This window comes from Dama dama, chromosome 10, assembly GCF_033118175.1.
Source record: "Dama dama isolate Ldn47 chromosome 10, ASM3311817v1, whole genome shotgun sequence".
NCBI lineage: Eukaryota > Metazoa > Chordata > Mammalia > Artiodactyla > Cervidae > Dama > Dama dama.
Window position 1 is genome coordinate 34,512,418 of NC_083690.1, and position 20,115 is coordinate 34,532,532.

The 20,115-nt window shown below is 48.9% G+C and overlaps 1 protein-coding gene across 3 annotated transcripts in view; it reads right to left on the reverse strand.

The window, feature by feature from the left end:
• Positions 1–20,115, reverse strand: part of HIP1 (huntingtin interacting protein 1) — a 134,044-nt gene that overhangs the window by 33,896 nt on the left and 80,033 nt on the right. For all 3 annotated transcript variants that reach the window (XM_061153443.1, XM_061153442.1, XM_061153444.1), the window contains exons 2-6: positions 15,682–15,745; positions 10,255–10,397; positions 9,967–10,023; positions 5,243–5,323; positions 406–482 (exon numbers count right to left, since the gene is read on the reverse strand). In XM_061153443.1, coding sequence (XP_061009426.1) covers positions 406–482; positions 5,243–5,323; positions 9,967–10,023; positions 10,255–10,397; positions 15,682–15,745 — 422 coding nt within the window. The remainder of the gene's footprint in view (positions 1–405; positions 483–5,242; positions 5,324–9,966; positions 10,024–10,254; positions 10,398–15,681; positions 15,746–20,115) is intronic.

Here is a 20,115-nt window from a genome sequence, read left to right on the forward strand (position 1 = left end):
GTGTCCCTGTGCTGCCAACAAAGCATGTGTGCACACGTGTGCACACACACACACACATATCAGCTCCACGTCTCAGCCCCCACCTAGGTGGATATTAAAGCCACTGGAAGATCAAGCAGGGCGAATTCAACAGTGACAGCGGTAGAGAAAGCGGGCAGGTTCCACGCTGTGCTGGAAGGGCAGAGGGGCCCAGAGAAGGGAGGCCTGGAGTGGGGAACACCCTGGAAGGGTTCTGGACGAGGCACTAGCCGTCAGCGGCCCCAAGTCAAGTCACTTAGCGGCTCTGTCCCCGCCTCAGCCACCAGCCCTGCCCTCAGGCCCTCTGTGACCCTAACCGGAACTGAGGGTCTAACCTACACAAGCTCCCGTCCCCCTCTCGTCCAGGGCGTGAGGACGCCCACTTACAAGTTGTTGACGTCACTCTCTCCAGCCTCCTCTAGCTGCCGGTCACTCATGTGAAGGTTGCCTGGGAACCTGGGGTTCTGGGAGGGAGGCAGAGGAAGTCAGAACAGGGCACCCCGAGAGCTCTCTCTATAGCTGACATCACGCACACCAAGCCCCATTGAGCTCCGGCAGCAACAGGCTGGATTCTGCTTGGTGTGGGTGCCTGCATGCTCCCCGGGGAATGTGGTAGCGCTCACAACCATACACACACACACACACATGCGCGCGCACAAGTCCCGTGATCGGCTGGCTCACAGCAAAGAACACCCCCCACCCATCAATATAGGCAAGCTTCCATCCCATGCCTGGGACCCCAGGGAAGGTCCCACCCCCACAGCCTGTACCATGGACATCATCTCCGTGGGGCAAGGACACCCAGCGCCCAACTGCTGACGGTCCTCAACCTGACACCCACACCAGGCAGGCAGTGTAGCCTCTGCTTATCCTCAGTACATTCTGAATCCTATCCAGGCTTCCCACTGGCCTCTGACCACTTCCGGAAGCTGCTATTGTTGAGTTCAGGACCAGGCAAACCGATGCTCACATTAACTTTAGCAAAACGGAATTAGGAAAAGAAACTTGAAGGTTGGAGAAGATTACAGGAAGCACCCCCGCAGTCATGGGAGGTTATCTGGGATTATCAGTTGTTGAGTATCTGTAGTTTCCTGCTTTCTCAGCGTGGTCTGTCGGGAGCGGAGGGAACACAGGGCAGCCAGCAGGTGGAGGGGAGCACAGAGAGACGGGTGACCAGTCCACCAAGAGAGCTCTAAATTCCAGGGTGAGTTCTTCAGGCTCTGAAGTCGGAAACCCTCCACTCGGGCACCTCCGTCTCTGGCTGTAACACCCTTGCAGCCCCCTGCTGTCCCGAGGCCCACCACCCCAGCTCCTCTGCCTCAGAGACTCAGGCCGGTTGCTTTTCTTTTTAATTGATTTTATTTTTTGGCCACACCATGCAGCGTGTGGTTCCCTGATCAGGGATCAAACCCACATCCCCTGCGTTGGAAGCGCAGAGTCTTAACCACTGGACCACCAAAGGGAAGTTCTCAAGCCGGTTCCTTTATCGCCCCCTTCTGGCTGTGCTTACTTCCTCACTGGGTCTGGACATGATGGCACCTCTGGCAGGCACCTCACCCTCATCTTTGCCTGTCCCCCAACCCACACTGCCGTTAAGCACAGTGAGTCTGGATCACTGTCGCATGCTCTGTGTCTCAGACCAGCTGCAAATCTCCTTGGAGAATGACTCACAACTGATCACTATGAAACTGCGCTCTCTAGCTCGGCATGCGTGCCTGCTAAGTCACTTCCGTCGTGTCTGACTCTTTGAGACCCTACGGACTGTAGCCTGCCAGGCTCCTCTGTCCATGGGATTCTCCAGGCAAGAACACTGGAATGGGCTGCCATGCCCCTCCTCCAGGAGATCTTCCCGACCCAGGGATCGAACCCAGGGCTCCAGAGGCTCCTGCACTGCAGGTGGATTCCTTACCACTGAGCCACCGGGCAAGCCCGCTCTCTAGCTCTACTGCCCCTTCACAGCCTTTGCTGGAGCTTCCGTGGTGGCTCAGACAGTAAAGAATCTGCCTGCAATGCAGGAAACCCGGGTTCAATCCCTGCATCAGGAAGATCCCCTGGAGAAGGAAATGGCAACCCGCTCCAGTATTCTTGCCTGGAAAATTCCATGGACAGAGGAGATTGGTAGGCTATAGTCCATAGGGTGGCAAAGAGTCAGACATGACTGAGCTTCAGACACGACTGAGCAACTAACATTCCTTGCCACTGGCCCGCCGGTTCCCCTTCCCATCAACAGCTGCCCGACTCTGCACCTGGTACCCAGCTCCCACACCATCACCCTCAGCACCTCATCACGTCATGTGCTTGCATTCTTACATCAAAACTTCTGCTTCCCACTCCCTTCCTTGCTTCAAAGGTACCCACCTGCCCTGCCCTTCCTCCAGCTTCAGAGAAGTCGCTGCCTCCTTCCTAACTCAGGATCAGCCCCTCCCTGTGCGCTAGTTGAACCAATCTAGCTTCTGGTTCCTTCTCTGGCTCGTCCAACAAATTCCACTTGAGCCCCTGTTCTGGGCTAGATGTTGGGCCACACACGGGACACAGGGAGACACGCACACTGGCTCTCGGTGCTCCAGGAACCCACAATGCAGAGCACCCACAGCTCCACCTGCCTCCTTAGGCTCCTGCCCGCATCCCGTGGTCCAGGTCTTTCCCATGGCCCCACATCTTCCTCTAGCTGTTGTCCCCGCCTCTCCTCCCTTTCCTGCCAGTCTTCAGGAAGTCCCTGACCCTCGTCTGTCCCAGAGATAACTAATTCTGGCTCTCTCCATCTCTCACACTGACAGCCCAGCTCTCCCCAAGTCACCCTCCACACCGAATGGATGACTTCGCACCAGCCCAGGCACCTGTCACTCTCCACCCTCCCTGCTCCTCACACTAACATGGGTGCCATGTGGATGCCAGAGTGTCCTGGGCCTCCCGCCCTTATGTCTTCAGCTGATCCACCGCCAGGAACACCCACCCTGCCCTTCCTCATTGCCCCTTCCTCTCTACCCGCTAAGTGGCAGCCTGTGGTCTGGAGAACGGAGAGGAAGTACTCCACAGCAGGCAGAGAGAGATGGGAATGGGGGGACCAGAGGGCGAACTGTGGCTGCTGCGACATATCCCATTCAACATCCTCTCTTTATGATGTGACCCCAATATTCCACCTGGAGTGAGGACAGTCCCCTCCCTGTGACTCTAGTAACCTCTGTGATGGCCTTCTCCAACACAGGATGGTGGGAGGGACACTCTGTGACTTCAGAGGCTGGGGCATCTAAATGCCACGCACTCTACCTGTTCTCTTGGCCAACTCACCTGGCTGCTAGGAAGCCCTGGCTAGTGCTGAGACTTTGTGAAGAGATGCTAGACCAGCCCCCCACCATTGCAGCTCCAGCTGGCATCTGACTGCAACTGCATGGGAAGCCCCCAGCCAGAACTGCTGGCCAAGCCCTTGTGGGACCCCAGACCAAGAGAATGTCAGCAATAACAACAGACTGTTGTTGTTTTAAGTCATTAAACTCTGGGGTAAAGTGTGTCTATCCAGCACAGATAATTGTAATGCCCTAAGGCTGAGCTCAGGTGTCACCACCTCCTAGAAGCCCACCTGGTTGCCCAAACCTGGGCAAGACACCCCACAACTCACTTCTGTGGGCCCTCCTTCTTCTCGCCCAACCAGACTGCGACTCCCAAAGGCAGCAGCAAAGTCTATCCCTCTTTCTCCAGAACCTCACTTCGCCCTAGCCCAGGGTAGACCCTCAGTGATACACGAGGGGAGTAAAGGTGGGCACTGAGGACAGCATGAGCTTCTACATCGACCTGGCCAAGGTTCAAATCCCACCTCACCACCGAGGCGCTTTGTGACTCAGGCAAGGGACCCAGACACCGTCTGAGTTTTACTTTCCTAGGATATGATTGTACATGTTTATAGGGTTGTCGTGAGGATTACAAGATATTCAAAAAAGGCTGAACCGACTAGGATGGTTTTCATGAATCAAAGATACCCCGTGAGTATACAAAAGATAATGGAGATAAAATGCACCAAGTTATGGTATTTCTTCTTAGATTTCCTCCTTTCTCTGTTTCCACTGCCAGCTCCCTAATTCAGGCCGCTTCCCCTCCCACCTGTAGGGGCGTTCTTCCTTACCTCCTATTGGCACCATGCCCACCCTTCAAGGACCACCTCAAGCCCCACCCCTCCATCTTTTCAAAACATCCCTGGCACTTTTCTGAAGGCGCACAGACCTGGCACTATTACACGGCTACTACAAGTGTGTAACCTCCTCTCCCCAATGGATCTGTGAACTCCTAAAGAGCAGACCCTTTCTCCTTATTCTTATATGCCACCTGGGACATAGTTTTACATGCTTAGGTGTGTAAGAAATACTAACTAAAGTCATATCCTGAACAGAAGGTCCTATGCGGATGCTTATTACATGAATGGAAGGAGTTATTTCTATTACCAATGAAGTCAATGCTTCTGAAATATTTTCAGAAGGCCACCTAGCGGCCCAGGCTTCCCAGGTCACGCTAGTGGTAAAGAATCTACCTGCCAGTGCTGGAGACACAAGAGACGCAGGTTCGATCCCTGGGTTGGGAAGATCCCCTGGAGGAGGAGATGACAACCCACTCCAGTATTCTTGCCTGGAGAAGCCCATGGACAGGGGAGCCTGGCGGGCTACAGTCCATGGGGTCGCAAAGAGCTGGATATGACGTAGTGAATGAACACACGTGGTGGATCAGGTTTCTCTATTTGCAAAATAGGGAACAAAATGTGCAGAGGACCCAGGCCACATCCCAGTCACATCTCACTGACTGCAGTCACTCTATAAAATGTTTCCTCTCACATAGTGGGGATATGGTGTGAACATTCCCTGAGAAACCAGGCTGTCCTATTACCTGGAAAACCTGACAATTAAGCCTGGCCAGGGGGGACTTCCCTGGCGGTCCACTGGTTGAGAATCTGCCTTCCAATGCAGAGGACACAGGTTCGATCCCTGGTCGGGGAACTAATATCCCAAATGTATTGTGGCAACAAAGCCCACGTGCTCTGGAGCCTGTGCTCCAAAACAAGAGAAGTCCTTGCACCTCACAGAGAGACGCTGGTGCTGCAACCAAGACCCAGCACTGCCAGAACACAAACCAGAAAGGCCCAGCCAGGTGTGAGGAGACGGGACAGCCCGGGGCGGGGTGGGGGTGGGGTGGCATGTGAGGGGTGGGTGACAGGGCCAGCAGAATTGTTGAAAAGACTCACTTTGGTGTGATACTCCATCTTCGTTCTCAGCAGTTTGAGGTAGATGCTGCAAAGCTGCCCATAACCTTCACTCAGGTGGCCCTTTGACGGAGAGGAAAGAAAGCAGCGTGTCAACACTGAAAACATTGGGTCGAAAGACCTACAGCCAGGACGTCTTTTTAAAAGAATACATTTTTCTTTCCCCTGAGTATGAAAATAACATATATCCCCTGTTGAAAATTTGGAAAATATAAAAAAAGGACACTGCAAGCAAGTCATCTTCAGCCTAATCACCAGAGATCATCATGGGAAAATGCACAAGGGTCAAAAAGTGAAAGATGAATGGATCAGAGACTGAAATGTAAAATACAAAACTATAAAAATCCTAAAATATCACAGAGAAAACCTGGATGACCTTGAGTATGGCAAAGGCTCTTTAGATATAACACCAAAGGCACAAACCATGAAAGAAATAATTGGTAAGTTGGGCTTCATTAAAATTAAAAACTTCTGCTCTACAAAAGACACTGTCAAGAGAATGAGAAGATAAGCCACGGACTGGGAGAAAATATTTGCAAAGGACGTATCTCATAAAAGACAGTCACCTAAAATGTATAAATATACTCTGAAAACTCAACAATAAAAAACCAAACAATTCAACTAAAAAAATGGACCCAAGTCTGAAAATTCAGACTACATACTATATGATTTCAACTATATGGAATCTGGAAAAGGTAAAATTACGGAGCTATTCCATGGACCATAAAGAAGACTGACAGTCAAAGAATTGATGCTTTTGAACTGTGGTGTTGGAGAAGACTCTTGAGAGTCCCTTGGACTGCAAGGAGATCCAACCAGTCCATCCTAAAGGAGATCAGTCCTGAATATTCATTGGAAGGACTGATGCTGAAGCTGAAGCTCTAATACTTTGGCCACCTAATACGAAGACTAACTCATTGGAAAAGACCCTGGTGCTGGGAAGGATTGAGGTCAGGAGGAGAGGGTGACAGAGGATGAGATGGTTGGATGGCATCACCGACTTGACGGACATGAGTCTGAGTAAGCTCCGGGAGTTAGTGATGGACCGGGAAGCTTGGCGTGCTGCAGTCCACGGGGTCGCAAAGAGTCAGACACGACTGAGCCACTGAACTGAACTGAACTGATTCCATGAACCAAGGAGCCTGGGGGGCTACAGTCAAAGGGGTCACAGAATTGGACACGACTTAGCGACTAACAGCAACAAGGAATGTACAACAACCATGAGTGAACTGTATTGTAAACTATAGACTTCGGTGATTACGATGGATGTGTCAGTAGGTTCATTCACTGCAACAAATACACCACTGTCGTGGAGGATGCCGATAATAGAGGAGGCTATAATGCACGTTTGGATGCTAGGTACATGGAAAATCTCTGTACTTCCCACTCAGTTTTTCAGCGAACCTAAAACTGCTTTCTATAGTCCCTGGGGTCACAAAGCTGCTTTTAAAAAAATAAAAAGTCTTAATTAAAAAAAAAAAGTAAAAGAGGCTTCTAAGTTCAGAAAGTCTTAGTCAAATGGAAGAGACAGACAACATAGAAGAATTCTATTTTGGATAAGCCAGGTGGGCTAGGTATCAGGGTTGACCTTCCCACTGAACACTACTAACAGTGTTGAGTGAGACATTAAAAACGCTTTGAAGGTATTAATGAGCTAGCAAGAGAGTAAGGAATCTTCAGAGCAGAAACTGAGTAATTCAGATATTCAGAGAGCAAATGACTTGAGGGGGTCAAAATGGGGGTGGGGGCGGGGAGATACTTTCTCATATCGAGTGACCCTGAGTTTTGGTTTTCTGAGTCTCCAGGGCCAGATGGTGAACTGGAGGCACGGCTCTCAGCTGCCCAACTTGAAGAGTCTAGGGGAAGAGCCAACTGCCTTCTTGGTGCAGGGGAATTAAGGGTAAATTGGAAATAACACACACGTATTTCTGCACTGAAGGAGGCCCCCCGAGGACTGCAAAGAAAATCCACTGCCTTAAACCACTGTTATGATCAGAGGGAGGGAAAAACAACTTCCAAGAATTGAACCATGAGCTAGTTATCAAGCGGATCTGCTCGGAATTCATAAAACTTTTAAGTTGAGAATTTAATCTCAATGACGCAATGGATCTCAATGGACGCAAATGCCAATTCTCTCTGGAGGAACCTGCCTTTGTTAGAATTCAAAGAATTCCCACTGAAAAAAATCTCCAGGAAAATGAGCAATTCACAGTGGAAAAATAACTAAGCACAAAAAGAAACTACATAGCCTGAGCAAAATCCACCAAAACAACAGATGGCAGAAACAGATCTCTAAGGACTTTAGATACTGGAAGTATAAAAAGTGATATATTTATTTATTTATTTATAAATAAATCATATATTTAATAAGCCTAAATAAATTAGAGACTGTTTTAAAATATATGCAGGGCACAATAAATTATAAAGAGTGCCAAGCAGTTCTGAAAACAAAACAAAACCTAGAATTCCAAGAAATGATAACGACACTAAAATTGAAAACCTTATGGAGAGGTTGAGCAACAGATTAGACCTTGTTGAAAGGGGAATAAGTGAGACGAACACTGGATCTACTGAAATTATCCAGAATGCAGTACAGAGACAAACAGGTAGAAAAAAAATGAAACAGTCGTTTAAAGGCATGGGGAACAGAGTGAGAAAGTCGAAAATGCTGCTAACCAGAGTCTCAGAGGAAAAGACAGAATGAAGCAAAGGCAATATTTGAAAAGACAACGAGAATTTTTCAAAACTAATAAAAGATAAAAACCTACAGATTTAAGAAGTCCAAAGAATCTAAACTAAATTCACACTTAGATACATAGTAAGAACTTAAAAACAGAAAAAATAAAATACAGATTAGCTTCAAAGAACAATGATGAGTTTGACAGCAGACTTCATAAGAATGAAGGAAGCCATAAGCCAGTGGAAGGGTATCTTGACTAACATCTTCCATGTGCTAAAAGAAAAGAACTATCATCCCAGAATTCTAAAGTCAGAGAAAATATCTCCCATAAATGAGGGTGAAATAAAGACATTCTCCATCAAGTAAAAGTGGTCGTTTCCCGCCAGCAGACTCTCACTAAAGGAAGTTCTAAGGGAAATAATTCAGGCAGAAAGAATGCACGCTCTGAGATGTAAGAGGAGATGAAGAGCGCCTAATACAACAATTAAAATAAAATATAGGGTCTAAAAAGAACCAAAATTAAAATATATGACAACAGCATATGAGGGAACGAATGGTGTTAAAATATTCTAAGGTCTTTGTGCTATACAGGAAACAATGAATTTTAGCAATGATAGCCTAAGCATACCCTTTGTAATTTTTAGATAACATTATCAACAGATTAAAAAAAAAAAAGCCTCTGCTTTTATTTTTTTATATTCCCACTAGTAATGAGGAAACTGAATGAGAAAGAAAATACCCAATCAATCCAAAAGAAGGTAAACAATGAGAGAAATAGAAACAAAACAGATAGGACAAATAGCATAAAATAAGATAGGAGATATAAGTCTAAAGATATTACCCATTATAATAAATGTAAACAGAGTAAAGTTCCAGTTAAAAGACAAAGACTGCCATCTTGAATTTTTAAAGAATCCAATGAAATGCTATTGACAAATACATTTGTAAGACAAAAGATTACAGAAAAGTCAGTCAATCACTATGCAGTACATCTGAAACTAATATTATAAGTCAATTACAGTTCAATTAAAGAAAAACTGACCATGAACTAGCTTATACAGCAAGGCTCAAAAAACTTTGAAATATCAATATGATATTGATTCTCTAGCCACAATGCAATACATATACATGTAAAAACTATTTAAAATATAAAAAGTTATAAGTAAAACGATGGAAAAAGATATACCAGGTAAATTCTACAAAAAAGAAAAAGACCAAATCTTTCCATGTTACAGAAATTTAATAGAAAACTCTCTAGCACACAGTTGGGAGCTTGGGGGGTAAACCTCTGCTCTGTTCAGATTAACTAGTCTTATGACTTAGGAAAAGCTGCTTCCTCTCTCTGGGTCTGTATTTCTCATCTATAATGGGTAGATTGGACTACATAATTGCTAACATTTTTTGAGTGCAGACAGATACAGGTATGAATTTTAAGGAAAGGGCTAACATAGCAGCTCTTATCCAGTGGGACAAAAAAGACACATCAGCGTCCAATGGGGAGAGTCTTCAAAAAGCAGGTTACCTCCTGTCCTTACACATACTCCTTGAATCTAGAGGGATTCTGGTATGTATATAAAAACACTCTTTTCAACGCATTCAGATCTTGCCACCTACCTCCTCCCTCTTCCTGAGGCACTGAGAATCCCTAACCAGGAAAGAAAAACCACTGGCATTTAGATTGGGAATGCCAGTTCTCAAGGTGCTATGACTCCAATGGGACCAGGAGAAGGAAAGAAGCAGGAACTATGACAGCGTCACTGAGAGCAAGCCCTGTGACATGAGCTTCCATTGGCAGGAGAAACTCCTTGGCCCTGGAACCTCCCAACAGTTTCCAGGAACTCCAGGTAAGACTGCGAATATCATGGTTCCATGTGGGGGCATCCCTGAACCCCTCCCTGATGCCTGTGAGAGAAATCCAAAACAAGGTAAAAGAGATGACTTTGTTCTATCCCACACTCCTTGTTCTGTGGCCTCTGGGGAAGGACGAGGCAGTGCAGGTGGCCCCAAGGAGCGGGTTCAAACTCACCCACATCCTGCTCATGTCGCTCAATTCGCTTTTGTATCTCAGAGAGTCCTTGAGAACCTGGAGAGGGAAGAGAAGGAGAGGAGACAGAGGCTGGTGAGAGGTGGGTCTGCGGTGGGGCAGAGATGGGGATGGGAGAGAGATGAAATTGGTACCCAGAAGGCCAGGAGATGGGGGCAGTTGCCATCCCCAGTGCAGGGGTGGACAGTGGCCCCTGTGACTCAGGCAACTGCACTTTCCCCACGTGGGTCCCAGGCTCCCCGCCCCTCCGCTGCAGCCCCAGGCACTCACATTTGGGTGTCCATCCCGGAGAAGTTTGTGGAACACGTGGCAGAACTTCCAGCAGAGCACTGCGTTGCTGGACAGGGGCAACCGGTTGACAACAGACCAAAAGGTCTGTGCTCCCTTCTCGTGGTGGGTGCCCAGTATGCACGGTGAGGAGGGTCATGGAAAACAAGGCGCGGACGGGGCCTGCCTGGGTACCAACGCTGGATGGGGCCTGCAGCAGGCCGCCATGGGGGTGGTGCCTTACTCATGGCGCCCCAGCACTAGCCAGCAGGGGGCGCCGCTTGTGACAAAGGCACCATGGATCTGGGCTGCTGCTGCTGCTGCTAAGTCGCTTCAGTCGTGTCCGACTCTGTGTGACCCCATATACGGCAGCCCCCCAGGCTCCCCCGTCCCTGGGATTCTCCAGGCAAGAACACTGGAGTGGGTTGCCATTTCCTTCTCCAATGCATGAAAGTGAAAAGTGAAAGGGAAGTCGCTCAGTCGTGTCCAACTCGTAGCGACCCCATGGACTGCTGGGCAGGTATCGGCAACTTTTTGACGGATGGCAAAAAGGCGCCTTTCCTAATTTGCAAAGTAAGTGCTGGGCCAGCAGTGGTCCTGGCTGACCTTTCGTGGGAAGATTCTTTGGTTGGAATTAGGGCTTTGCTGTGGGAAGGGAGACTCTGCCCTTTAGATTTGCTGAGTTTGTGATGTGGCCTTTGCGGGGGACATAACTGCAGCTAATATTTTAGCAACACAATATGGCTTCTCAAAAGTCCCTCTTATCCACTATTCAAAAGCGAGGGTGTGTTTCAGCTCTTCAAGGGCCCTGGCTACTGACACCTGGTTCCTCTTCCAAGTAGCATCTGATTCCTCTCCTGTTAGCCACTCTGCTCTTACCCTGAAAGCAGCAGTCTTTGTTTAAAATATATTAATATTTTCTCTAAATTTAAAATGACTCTTGGGACTTCCTTGACAGTCCAGGGGTTAAGACTATGTGCTTCTACTGCAGGGGGCGCTGGTTTGATCCCTGGTCAAAGAACTAAGATACTATATGCCTTGTGGCACAGCCAAAAAAAAAACCCAACTCTTTCACTCCACATCTTCTAAAAACCTTCCTGGCCTCGCTCAGGGATGCCGTCATCTTCTAATACCTTAAATTCCCTGTGTGCGGAATTCTGCCCCCGAGATCCAATTTCAAATATACCTGTCACCCATGGCACCGCCGGCCATGGTTTGTGTTTAATAAATGTCCTTCTGGCCTCGAGTGATTTTAACAGACCTCCAGGCCTCTGTAATTAGGGAACCCTTCTGGAGGAAAGTAGAGGATTTCCACATTTCTTTCCGTGATGGGAATTTGCACAGGCCTCACACACCCAGTATCTGGGCATCATCAATCCCAAGTACAATCCAGTCTTGGGCTTCCCAGGTGGCGCTAGTGTTAAAGAATCCTCCTGTCAATGCACTAGACATAGAGATGCAGGTTTGATCCCTTGATCGGGAAGATCCCCTGGAGCAGGGCATGGCAACCCACTCCAGGATTCTTGCCTGGAGAATCCCACGAATAGAGGAGCCTGGTGGGCTAGAGTCCATAGGGTCGCAGAGTCAGACACAGCTGAGGCGGCTTAGCACAGCACATTCAGGCTGAAGTGAGAGGCACTGCACCATTTAGGAAAGACTGGCCTCAGGCTAGAAACTATGGGACTTACCCAAAAGACATGCTGTTTTGCCTCTGAGCTAGAAGGTGTGGTAAAATTCCCTCCCTGGACTGACTGATATTTGTATTTTGAGAGGGGTCACCTTGAACACACAATTTTGGGTCTGGAAGCTGAAATCACCCTTTAAAACAAAAATTTTTTGGCTTCCCTAGTGGCTCAGTGGTAAAGAACCGGACTGTCAATGCAAGAGATGTGGGTTCGATCCCTGATCCGGGAAGATCCCACATGCCTCAAAACAGCTAAGCCCGTGTGCCGTAACGGCTAAGCTTGAGCTCTAGAGCCGGGGAACTCCACCGAGTGATCACACATGCCAGAGCCCATGCTCCCCAAGAAGAGAAGCCACTGCAATGAGAAGCCCGTGCACTTCAATGAAGAGTGGCCCCCACTTGCCACAACTGGAGAAAAGCCCAAGCAGCCACAAAGACCCAGCAAGGCCAAAAATAAATACATAAATAACTAAAATTAAAAAAAAATTTTTTTTAAATTTGCTTATTTGGTTGTGTCGGCTCTCAGCTGTGGCTTGTGGGATCTAGTTCCCTGACCAGGGCTTGAACCTGGGCCTCCCGCAGTGGGAGCATGGAGTGTTAGCCACCAGATCACCAGGTAAGTCCCCAACCTTTGTTCTTAAAAGAGTGATTTCTGAAATAACTTAGTTTCACCTCAAGCACAGCCCCCTTGGACTAGAAGGAAGGAAGAGGAGAGACAGACAGCCCCCTCCCCTCTCTTGAGATGACTTCTCGAGGCAGACTGTGGTTCCTTTGCTGTGCTTAATCGCTCAGTCATGTCTGGCTCTTTGCAACCCCATGGACTGTAGCTCACTGGGCTCCTCTGTCCACAGGGATTCTCCAGGCAAGAATACTGGAAGTGGGTAGCCATTCCCTCCTCCAGTTGATCTTCCCAACACATGGATTGAACCCAGGTCTCCCATGTTGCGGGCGGATTCTTTACCATCTGAGCCAACAGGGAAGCCCTTTACCCAAGAGCCATCTGCCAAAACAGGAGCCAGGGCAGGCGTGGAGCCGGCTGGGCACGACGGCGTGGAAACAGGCAAGTAGACCCCTCTGTCTTTAATTTAAAAAGCATCTTAATGCATCCAATTCATGTCAGGGACTTGGGGATATAAAGAAAAATAAGATCCACTCCCCAGCCCTCCAGGAGTGGACACCTGATGCGAAAAACCAACTCATTGGAAAAGACCCTGGTGCTGGGAAAGATTGAGCGGGAGGAGAAGGGGATGACAGAGGATGAGATGGCTGGATGGCATCACACTCGATGGACATGAGTCTGAGCAAGCTCCGGGAGTTGGTGATGGACAGCAAAGCCTGGCGTGCTGCCGTCCATGGGGGTCGCAAAGAGCCGGACACGACTGAGCGACTGAACTGAACATTGATTCACTTTGCAGAAACTAACACAACTATACAAAGCAGCTATACTCCAATTTTAAAAAAAGGTACCTATAAAGAATCAATGTTCTCTGAGATCTTTAGGCTTTAAAACTCTAACTGCGTGGAGGGGATCTTTTCAATGTTTATTCACTCCATAGCAACTGGGAGGCAGAGAGACTCCCAGAAAGTCAGAGCTGGAATTTTAGCTTCTGGAAGCTTCTTTGGCCGACACTCTCATCTGACAGACAAGGGAGTTAAGGGTCGCAGAGGCCTCAACGGGCCCATTCAAGGTCCCAGAGCGAGTCGGAGAGATGGGATTCTGCTATCTTCCTCCAGGTCCCTCCCATTGCCCCAGGGTGCTTCCCTGGCAAGGTGTACCCTGGCGCTCTCTGTACTCACCGCATTCAGGGGGCATGCCGGCCCATGACAGCTGTCTCTCTCTTCATATCTCACACCAGACTGACTGACTGGTATTCTTCACAGGGAAGGGTCAGGCCTGGGTAACTCTATTGGGACACTAATTCACGCATTAGTCAGTCGTGTCCAACTCTTTGCAACCCCATGGACTGTAGCCCACCAGGCTCCTCTGTCCATGGGATGTCTCAGGCAAGAATAGTGGAGTGGGTTGCTATTTCCTTCTCCAGGGGATCTTCCCAACCCAGGGATCAAACCCACGTCTACTGTGTCTTCTGCACTGCAGGCAGATTCTTTACCCGCTGAGCCATCTGGGAAGACACTAATAATGAAGGCTTTTCTTGGTTTGGTTTTCTTGACTCAGTAAAGCAACAAGGGTGTAAAAGGGCAGGGTCTGGCGAGGCTCACTGCTGGGCCAGGTTTCTGGGGTACCCGGTCGGGGTTCTATAGCCCCATCTTGGAGCAAAGCCCTAATTCCAACCAGAGCATCTTCCACTCAAGACAAGATGCTTTCTTGCCGCTGAAGAGCAGTACGCGCTGTGAGCAACATTTCCTGGGGGCCTGACCTCTCCTGGGCATCGCCCCTGCAGTACCATGCTTCCTTGGCGTTCTAACCTGGCGGGTCTCCTGCACAGAGGGGCTGGGGTGGGATGGCTTCAAGACAGACTATTCCAACCTGACTAGCTGTGGGGCAGTCACCTTGCTGAACCCTGGCAAGAAGGAGCTTCCCAGCCCAGAGAGAAGCCCAGCCTCCCCCTGCCCTCTGCTCCGTCCCGTCAAACACAAAGGCTTCGGCCACTGGCAGCCTCTCCTCTGGTCTTTGGGGATCAGCCCTCTGGCACCTGGACTTGATCTCAAGAGCAGTTCCCGAGGGATCCACTGGCCAGAGTGCTGCCTGCACTTCTCTCCAAAGCCACAGGCCCCTGACGGTGGCCGCCCAGTCCTGTCGTGCATGCTCAGCTGTGTCCAGTTCTTTGTGACCTTTTGGACTGTAGCCTGCCAGGCACCTCTGTCCATGGGGTTTTTCAGGAAAGAATGTTGGGGTGGGTTGCCATTTCCTCCTCCAGGGGATCTTCCTGACCCAAGGATCGAACCCATGGCTCCTGCATTGCATTGCCGATTCTTTTACCCATTGAGCCATCGGGGAAGCTGAGGCTTCTGCCAACTCTGCATGGCAGGGGGTGGGGGTCAAATCATCAGTCCCCTAACCCTGGGGTCCTCACCCTCTAGGATCTAATGCCTGATGATCAGAGGTGGAGCTGATGTAATAATAGAAATAAAGAGCATAGTAAATGTAATGTGTTTGAATCATCCTGAAACCACCGCCTTCCCTGTCTGTGGAAAAACCGTCTTCCATGAAACCGGTCCCTGTGCCGAAAAGGTTAGGGACCACTGCCCTAGTCCGTCCTGACCTTCCCATCTTCTTCCCTCCAGTTTGGGCTGAACCAACTCACTCAAGAGGCTCATAATTCCATGGTAGAGCCCCTGTGTCAGCTTAAGGCCAACCACTGCCGCCCACATCGCTGTTCTGCTTTCATGCTCAGAGAAAGGCATTTGATCAGCTCCCCAAGGGGGTGGTCAGGGTGGAAAGTGCAGGGCCAGAGTCCTTTGATGATACAGGGGAGAAGACCTCCGGTGCCCCGAGGAAACATCTCAAAGGAGAGTAACTTCAAAGGTCTTGGCAGTTCTGCAAAGCTAAGTCACAGGAGAGGAGCGGGACTGGGCTGGATGGCTGCTGTGGTCCCTTCCACCCTGACGGGCTGTGGGCTCTGAAGCCAGCTGCTGCTAACCCACAGTGTTCAGACCCTGCAGGAGCCTGGCTGGAGGGGGGATGCCCATTCCTGAAGCTGAGCAAGGACGCCTCGCCCTGACCTCTGTCCCCTTGAGTTGATTCCCCTCGGGGTCGGTCTTCGGAGCAACCTCCAAAAGGATATTTCTGGCGTGTTTTTCCTTGACGGCCACTACCTGTGTATTAATGGCCTTATTGATGCTGACAGTCTGAAAAACAAGAGGTGGGGGGGGAGGGGAAAGGAGGATGAGATGAATAAGCTTCTGACAGTGGCTGAGACCCTCCCAGATGCCCCGCCCCTTCCCCTCCCTCCAATGACTCCTCTCTCTCCGCAGACCCCCGTCCCCCTGTCCCCCTGCAGGCCCGGCCCCCACCCCCCACCGTGGGGGGCAGAGGCGGGCAGCGCTCCCAGGCCAGCTGGCCCGGGCTGTCCTAAGGCAGCGGGCTTTGCTGCCTGGCATTGGCTGTGCCCAGCTGCTGTGCCCGCCTGCCACTCATTCACTTGGCACAACAACATGCCAATTAAAGCCTGCACAAAGGGATGTCTTTCATCCCCCGGGGAAACATTATTTCTCCGGGAGCAGGAGGAAGAGGCGCTGAGATCAGGGAGGGGCTGTGGCTCAAAGACCATCCGGACTCACACCCCCCCCCACCCTCCCGCAGCTAGAACCTTCCACGGAGCCTCCCCTAGCTGGCTCGGTCCACAGTGGTCACTCTCCTCTCTTGTCTCCCTGCTCTTGGGCACCTTCCAACTTCCAACCAAACTCCCTTTTATTTTCTTACTTATAAGGCATGACAAATATTCACTCCTTTCCGGTTGTTTTCAAAATCATAATTCTCTTTTGAAGTTAGCAAAGCACATTACACTCATAAATATAATTTCTACATACACACACAGAGGATGGTATCAGGTAGCCTGGTTTTTGAAGTAACAGCCTTTTTCTGTTTTGCTCCCTTCCACAAATGTCATTCTATTCCAACTCATGTTAACAACCTGTTATGTACCCTACACGTACACGTACACCCTACATGTACCCTCGTGCGTGCACACACACACACACTCCCACATTCTGAAGGGTTAACTTTGTCACTGTCCTATAAAACTGGGACTGTCATGCACAGACTTTTTTACATCTTGCTTTTTCACTTGAAAATATCCCATGAAATGTTTTCCAAGTGAACCGGTAAAACTCCAGCTCATTCTTTAAAAAGATAACATAATATTCCACAGTGTGGGTGGATGTGATTTATAGCAACCTGTACTGGGAGGAAATTTATTTCCACTAAACTCTTTCAGTAAACATTCTTTTATATATATATATATCCTTATTAACTGATGCTTTCATTTCCAAGGAATAGAGTATAAGGAGTGAGATCACTGGCTCCACGTTTTTCACTTTTGTTTTTAACTTTTCATCATGGAAAAGTCCAAGCACACATCAATGTAATGGTCCATCTAATAAGTCCTCATATAGTCGGTCCCCAGCACCAATGATTATGAACTTGTAGCCAAACATGCTTTCTTAGGGATGAGGGGTCACACACATTTTCTGTGAAGAGGCAGTTAGTAAATATTTTAGCCTCTGCAGGTCACAAGGTCTCCATCGCAAATGTTAACTCTGCCACTGGAGTGAGAAAGCAGCCTCAGCGAAACAGACATGAACGACTGTGGCTGCATTCCAATAAAACTTTATTTACAAAGTCAGGAGGTGGTCTGGATTTGGCCGGCGCCTCTAGTGTTCTGGGGCTTCTCTGGTGGCTCCGTGGTAAGTAGTCCACCTGCCAATGCAGGAGATGTGGGTTCAATCCAGTTGGGAAGATCCCCTGGAGAAGGAGATGGCAACCCGCTCCAGTGTTCCTGCCTGGAAAAGTCCTACAGATAGAGGAGCCTGCCGAGCTACAGTTCATGGGGTCGCAAAGAGTTGGCAACTGAGCACATGCCTGGTGTGCTGACCTTTGCTTTTTACCATTGGCTACTGATTCCCCTGCTTCCTGGATTATCTGCAGTAAATCCCAGGTGTTATGCTATTTTACCAGTAAATATTTCAGTAAAAATCTCTAAGGGGAAAAAAAGACTCTGAATATTAACTATCATACTATTAATATGATCACACCTAAAATTTTAAGGATCACTTCTTTTGTTTTTTCTTTTATTTTTACTTTTGGCTGCACTGGGTCTTCACTGCGGCATACAAGTGCATGGGCTTAGTTGTCCGTGGAATGTGGGATCTTAGTTCCCTGACCAGGGATCGAACTGGCACCCACTGCATTGGAAGCGCCAAGTCTTAACCACTGAACCACCAAGGAAATCCTTGTTTACCTATTTTTATATATAGTAGTGTGTATATGTTAATTCCAAACTCCTAATTTATCTCTGGAGAAGGAAATGGCAGCCCACTCCAGTACTCTTGCCTAGAAAATCCCATGGACGGAGGAGCCTGGTAGGCTACAGTCCACAGGGTTGCAAAGAGTCAGATACGATTGAGCAACCTCACTTTGACTTTGACTTTCTCTCTCCCCCCACCACCCCCACAGCCCCTTCGGTAACCGCAAGTTAGTCTCACAAGGCATAGGTCTGTGAGCCAGACTCAAATTCTTTAACAGCACAAGCTCTGTTGTGGGTGGAATTGTGTCTCCGCAGAAAAGATACGTTGGGAGTTCAAATCCCCCAGCCCCTGTGCACATGATGTCATTTGAAATAGCGTCTTTGCAGAGATAGTTGATGAGGTCTTACTGGATTAGGGTGGGTCCTAAGTCCAGCATGACTGGTGTGCTTATAAGAAAACCATGTGAAAACCCAGGGACACAGACACTCAGGGAGAAGGAAGCCATGTGAAGATGGAGGCAGACACCAGAGGGATGTGCCTACAAGCCAAGGAATGCGAAGGACCACCACCAAAACCTAGGAAGCTAGACCAGAAGCACCAGAAGCTAGGAAGAGGCGAGGATGGAACGTCCAAAGGGAGCATGGCCCTGCTGGCACCTTGATTTTGACCTTCTGGCCTTCAGGACTGTGACAGAACAAATGTCTATTGTTTTAAGCCACCCAATACGTGGTAATTGGTTGTGGCAGCCCCAAGAGACTAACACAGGATCCTTTCCCCATCGGGCTTAGTCCTCCCTGAGGACAAGGAGATGGTGGACACTCCCTTTCCTCTTCTCTACAGCACAGGCAGGGGGCGCCATTGAGCACAGCTGTTGGCTGTCAGTGCAGTGGTTAGACCAGTCCAGACAGAATCTCACGTAAGAGATGATGCAAGAAAGGAGTAAGAAGTTTACTCCCAGAACTTCCTTGGGGGTTCAGTGGGTTAAGACTCTGAGCTCCCAATGTACGGGGCCTGGGTTCAATCCCTGGTCAGGAAACTAGATTGCACATGTTGCAACTAGGAGTTCCCATTCCAAAACTAAAGATCCCGCATGATGCAAGAAGCCCGTGCATTGCAACTAGAGAGTAGCCCTGGCTTGCTACAGCTAGAGAAAAACCTGTGCAGCAATGGAGACCCAGGACAGTCAAAAATAAATAAATAAATAAAAAATATATAAAATAAGCCTCCTCTCTTCGACTTCTTTTAAAAAAAAAAAAAAAAAAAAGGATTCTGCATGCTGCAATTAAGACCCATTTAAGGGCTTCCCTTGTGGCTCAGCTGGTAAAGAATCCGCCTGCAATGCAGGAGACCTGGGTTCAATCCCTGGGTTGGGAAGATCCCCTGGAGAAGGGAAAGGCTACCCACTCCAGTATTCTGGCCTGGAGAATTCCATGGATTATATAGTCCACAGGGTTGCAAAGATCAACTTTCAGTTCACTTCACAGCCAAATAAATAAATAAAATATTAGGAAAATAAGTAAATCTCACGTGTTTACCAGCATCTTTGGCAACATTCAGCTCAGTTCAGTCGCTCAGTCGTGTCCGACTCTTTGCAACCCCATGAATCGCAGCATGCCAGGCCTCCCTGTCCATCACCAACTCCCGGAGTTTACCCAAACCCATGCCCATCAAGTCAGTGATGCCATCCAGCCATCTCATCCTCTGTCGTCCCCTTCTCCTCCTGCCCTCAATCCCTCCAGCATCAGGGTCTTTTGGCAACATTAGGGCTTAAAAATTTTATTGCCCCAAATCTCCCGTTGAGGCAGCACTTGCGTCCTCTGGAGGCTCAGTGCTTCCAGCTTTCTCATCACAAGTCCTTCCTTGAACCGGTTTCTCGGCTTCTGCTTCCAGGCCTGGCCCAGGCCATTCCCTTTCCTTCAGACTTCCTCAGACGAGTCATACGCTTTCAACTATGTTTCTCTCCTGGCTCTGACACAATGATGGGATCCTGGCTGCAGACAGACCTCTGGGCAAAGTGGCCACATTTGCTGAGCCGTTAAAGGTTGCCTGCATTCATAAGGAATTATAAGGGACCTAATAAATGTAAGGTCTCAAATCCAGGACGGTATGAACTGGACGTGGTCAAGTCCTAGGGGGTCGGTTGAGACAGCCAGCTGCACAGGCTGTGATGGAAAAAGAGAAATCCTTGTTGGCTGGAAATGCTAGAAGCCGAGTCAGGGCCTCTAGAGAGGCCTGTGATGGGTGGGGTTTAG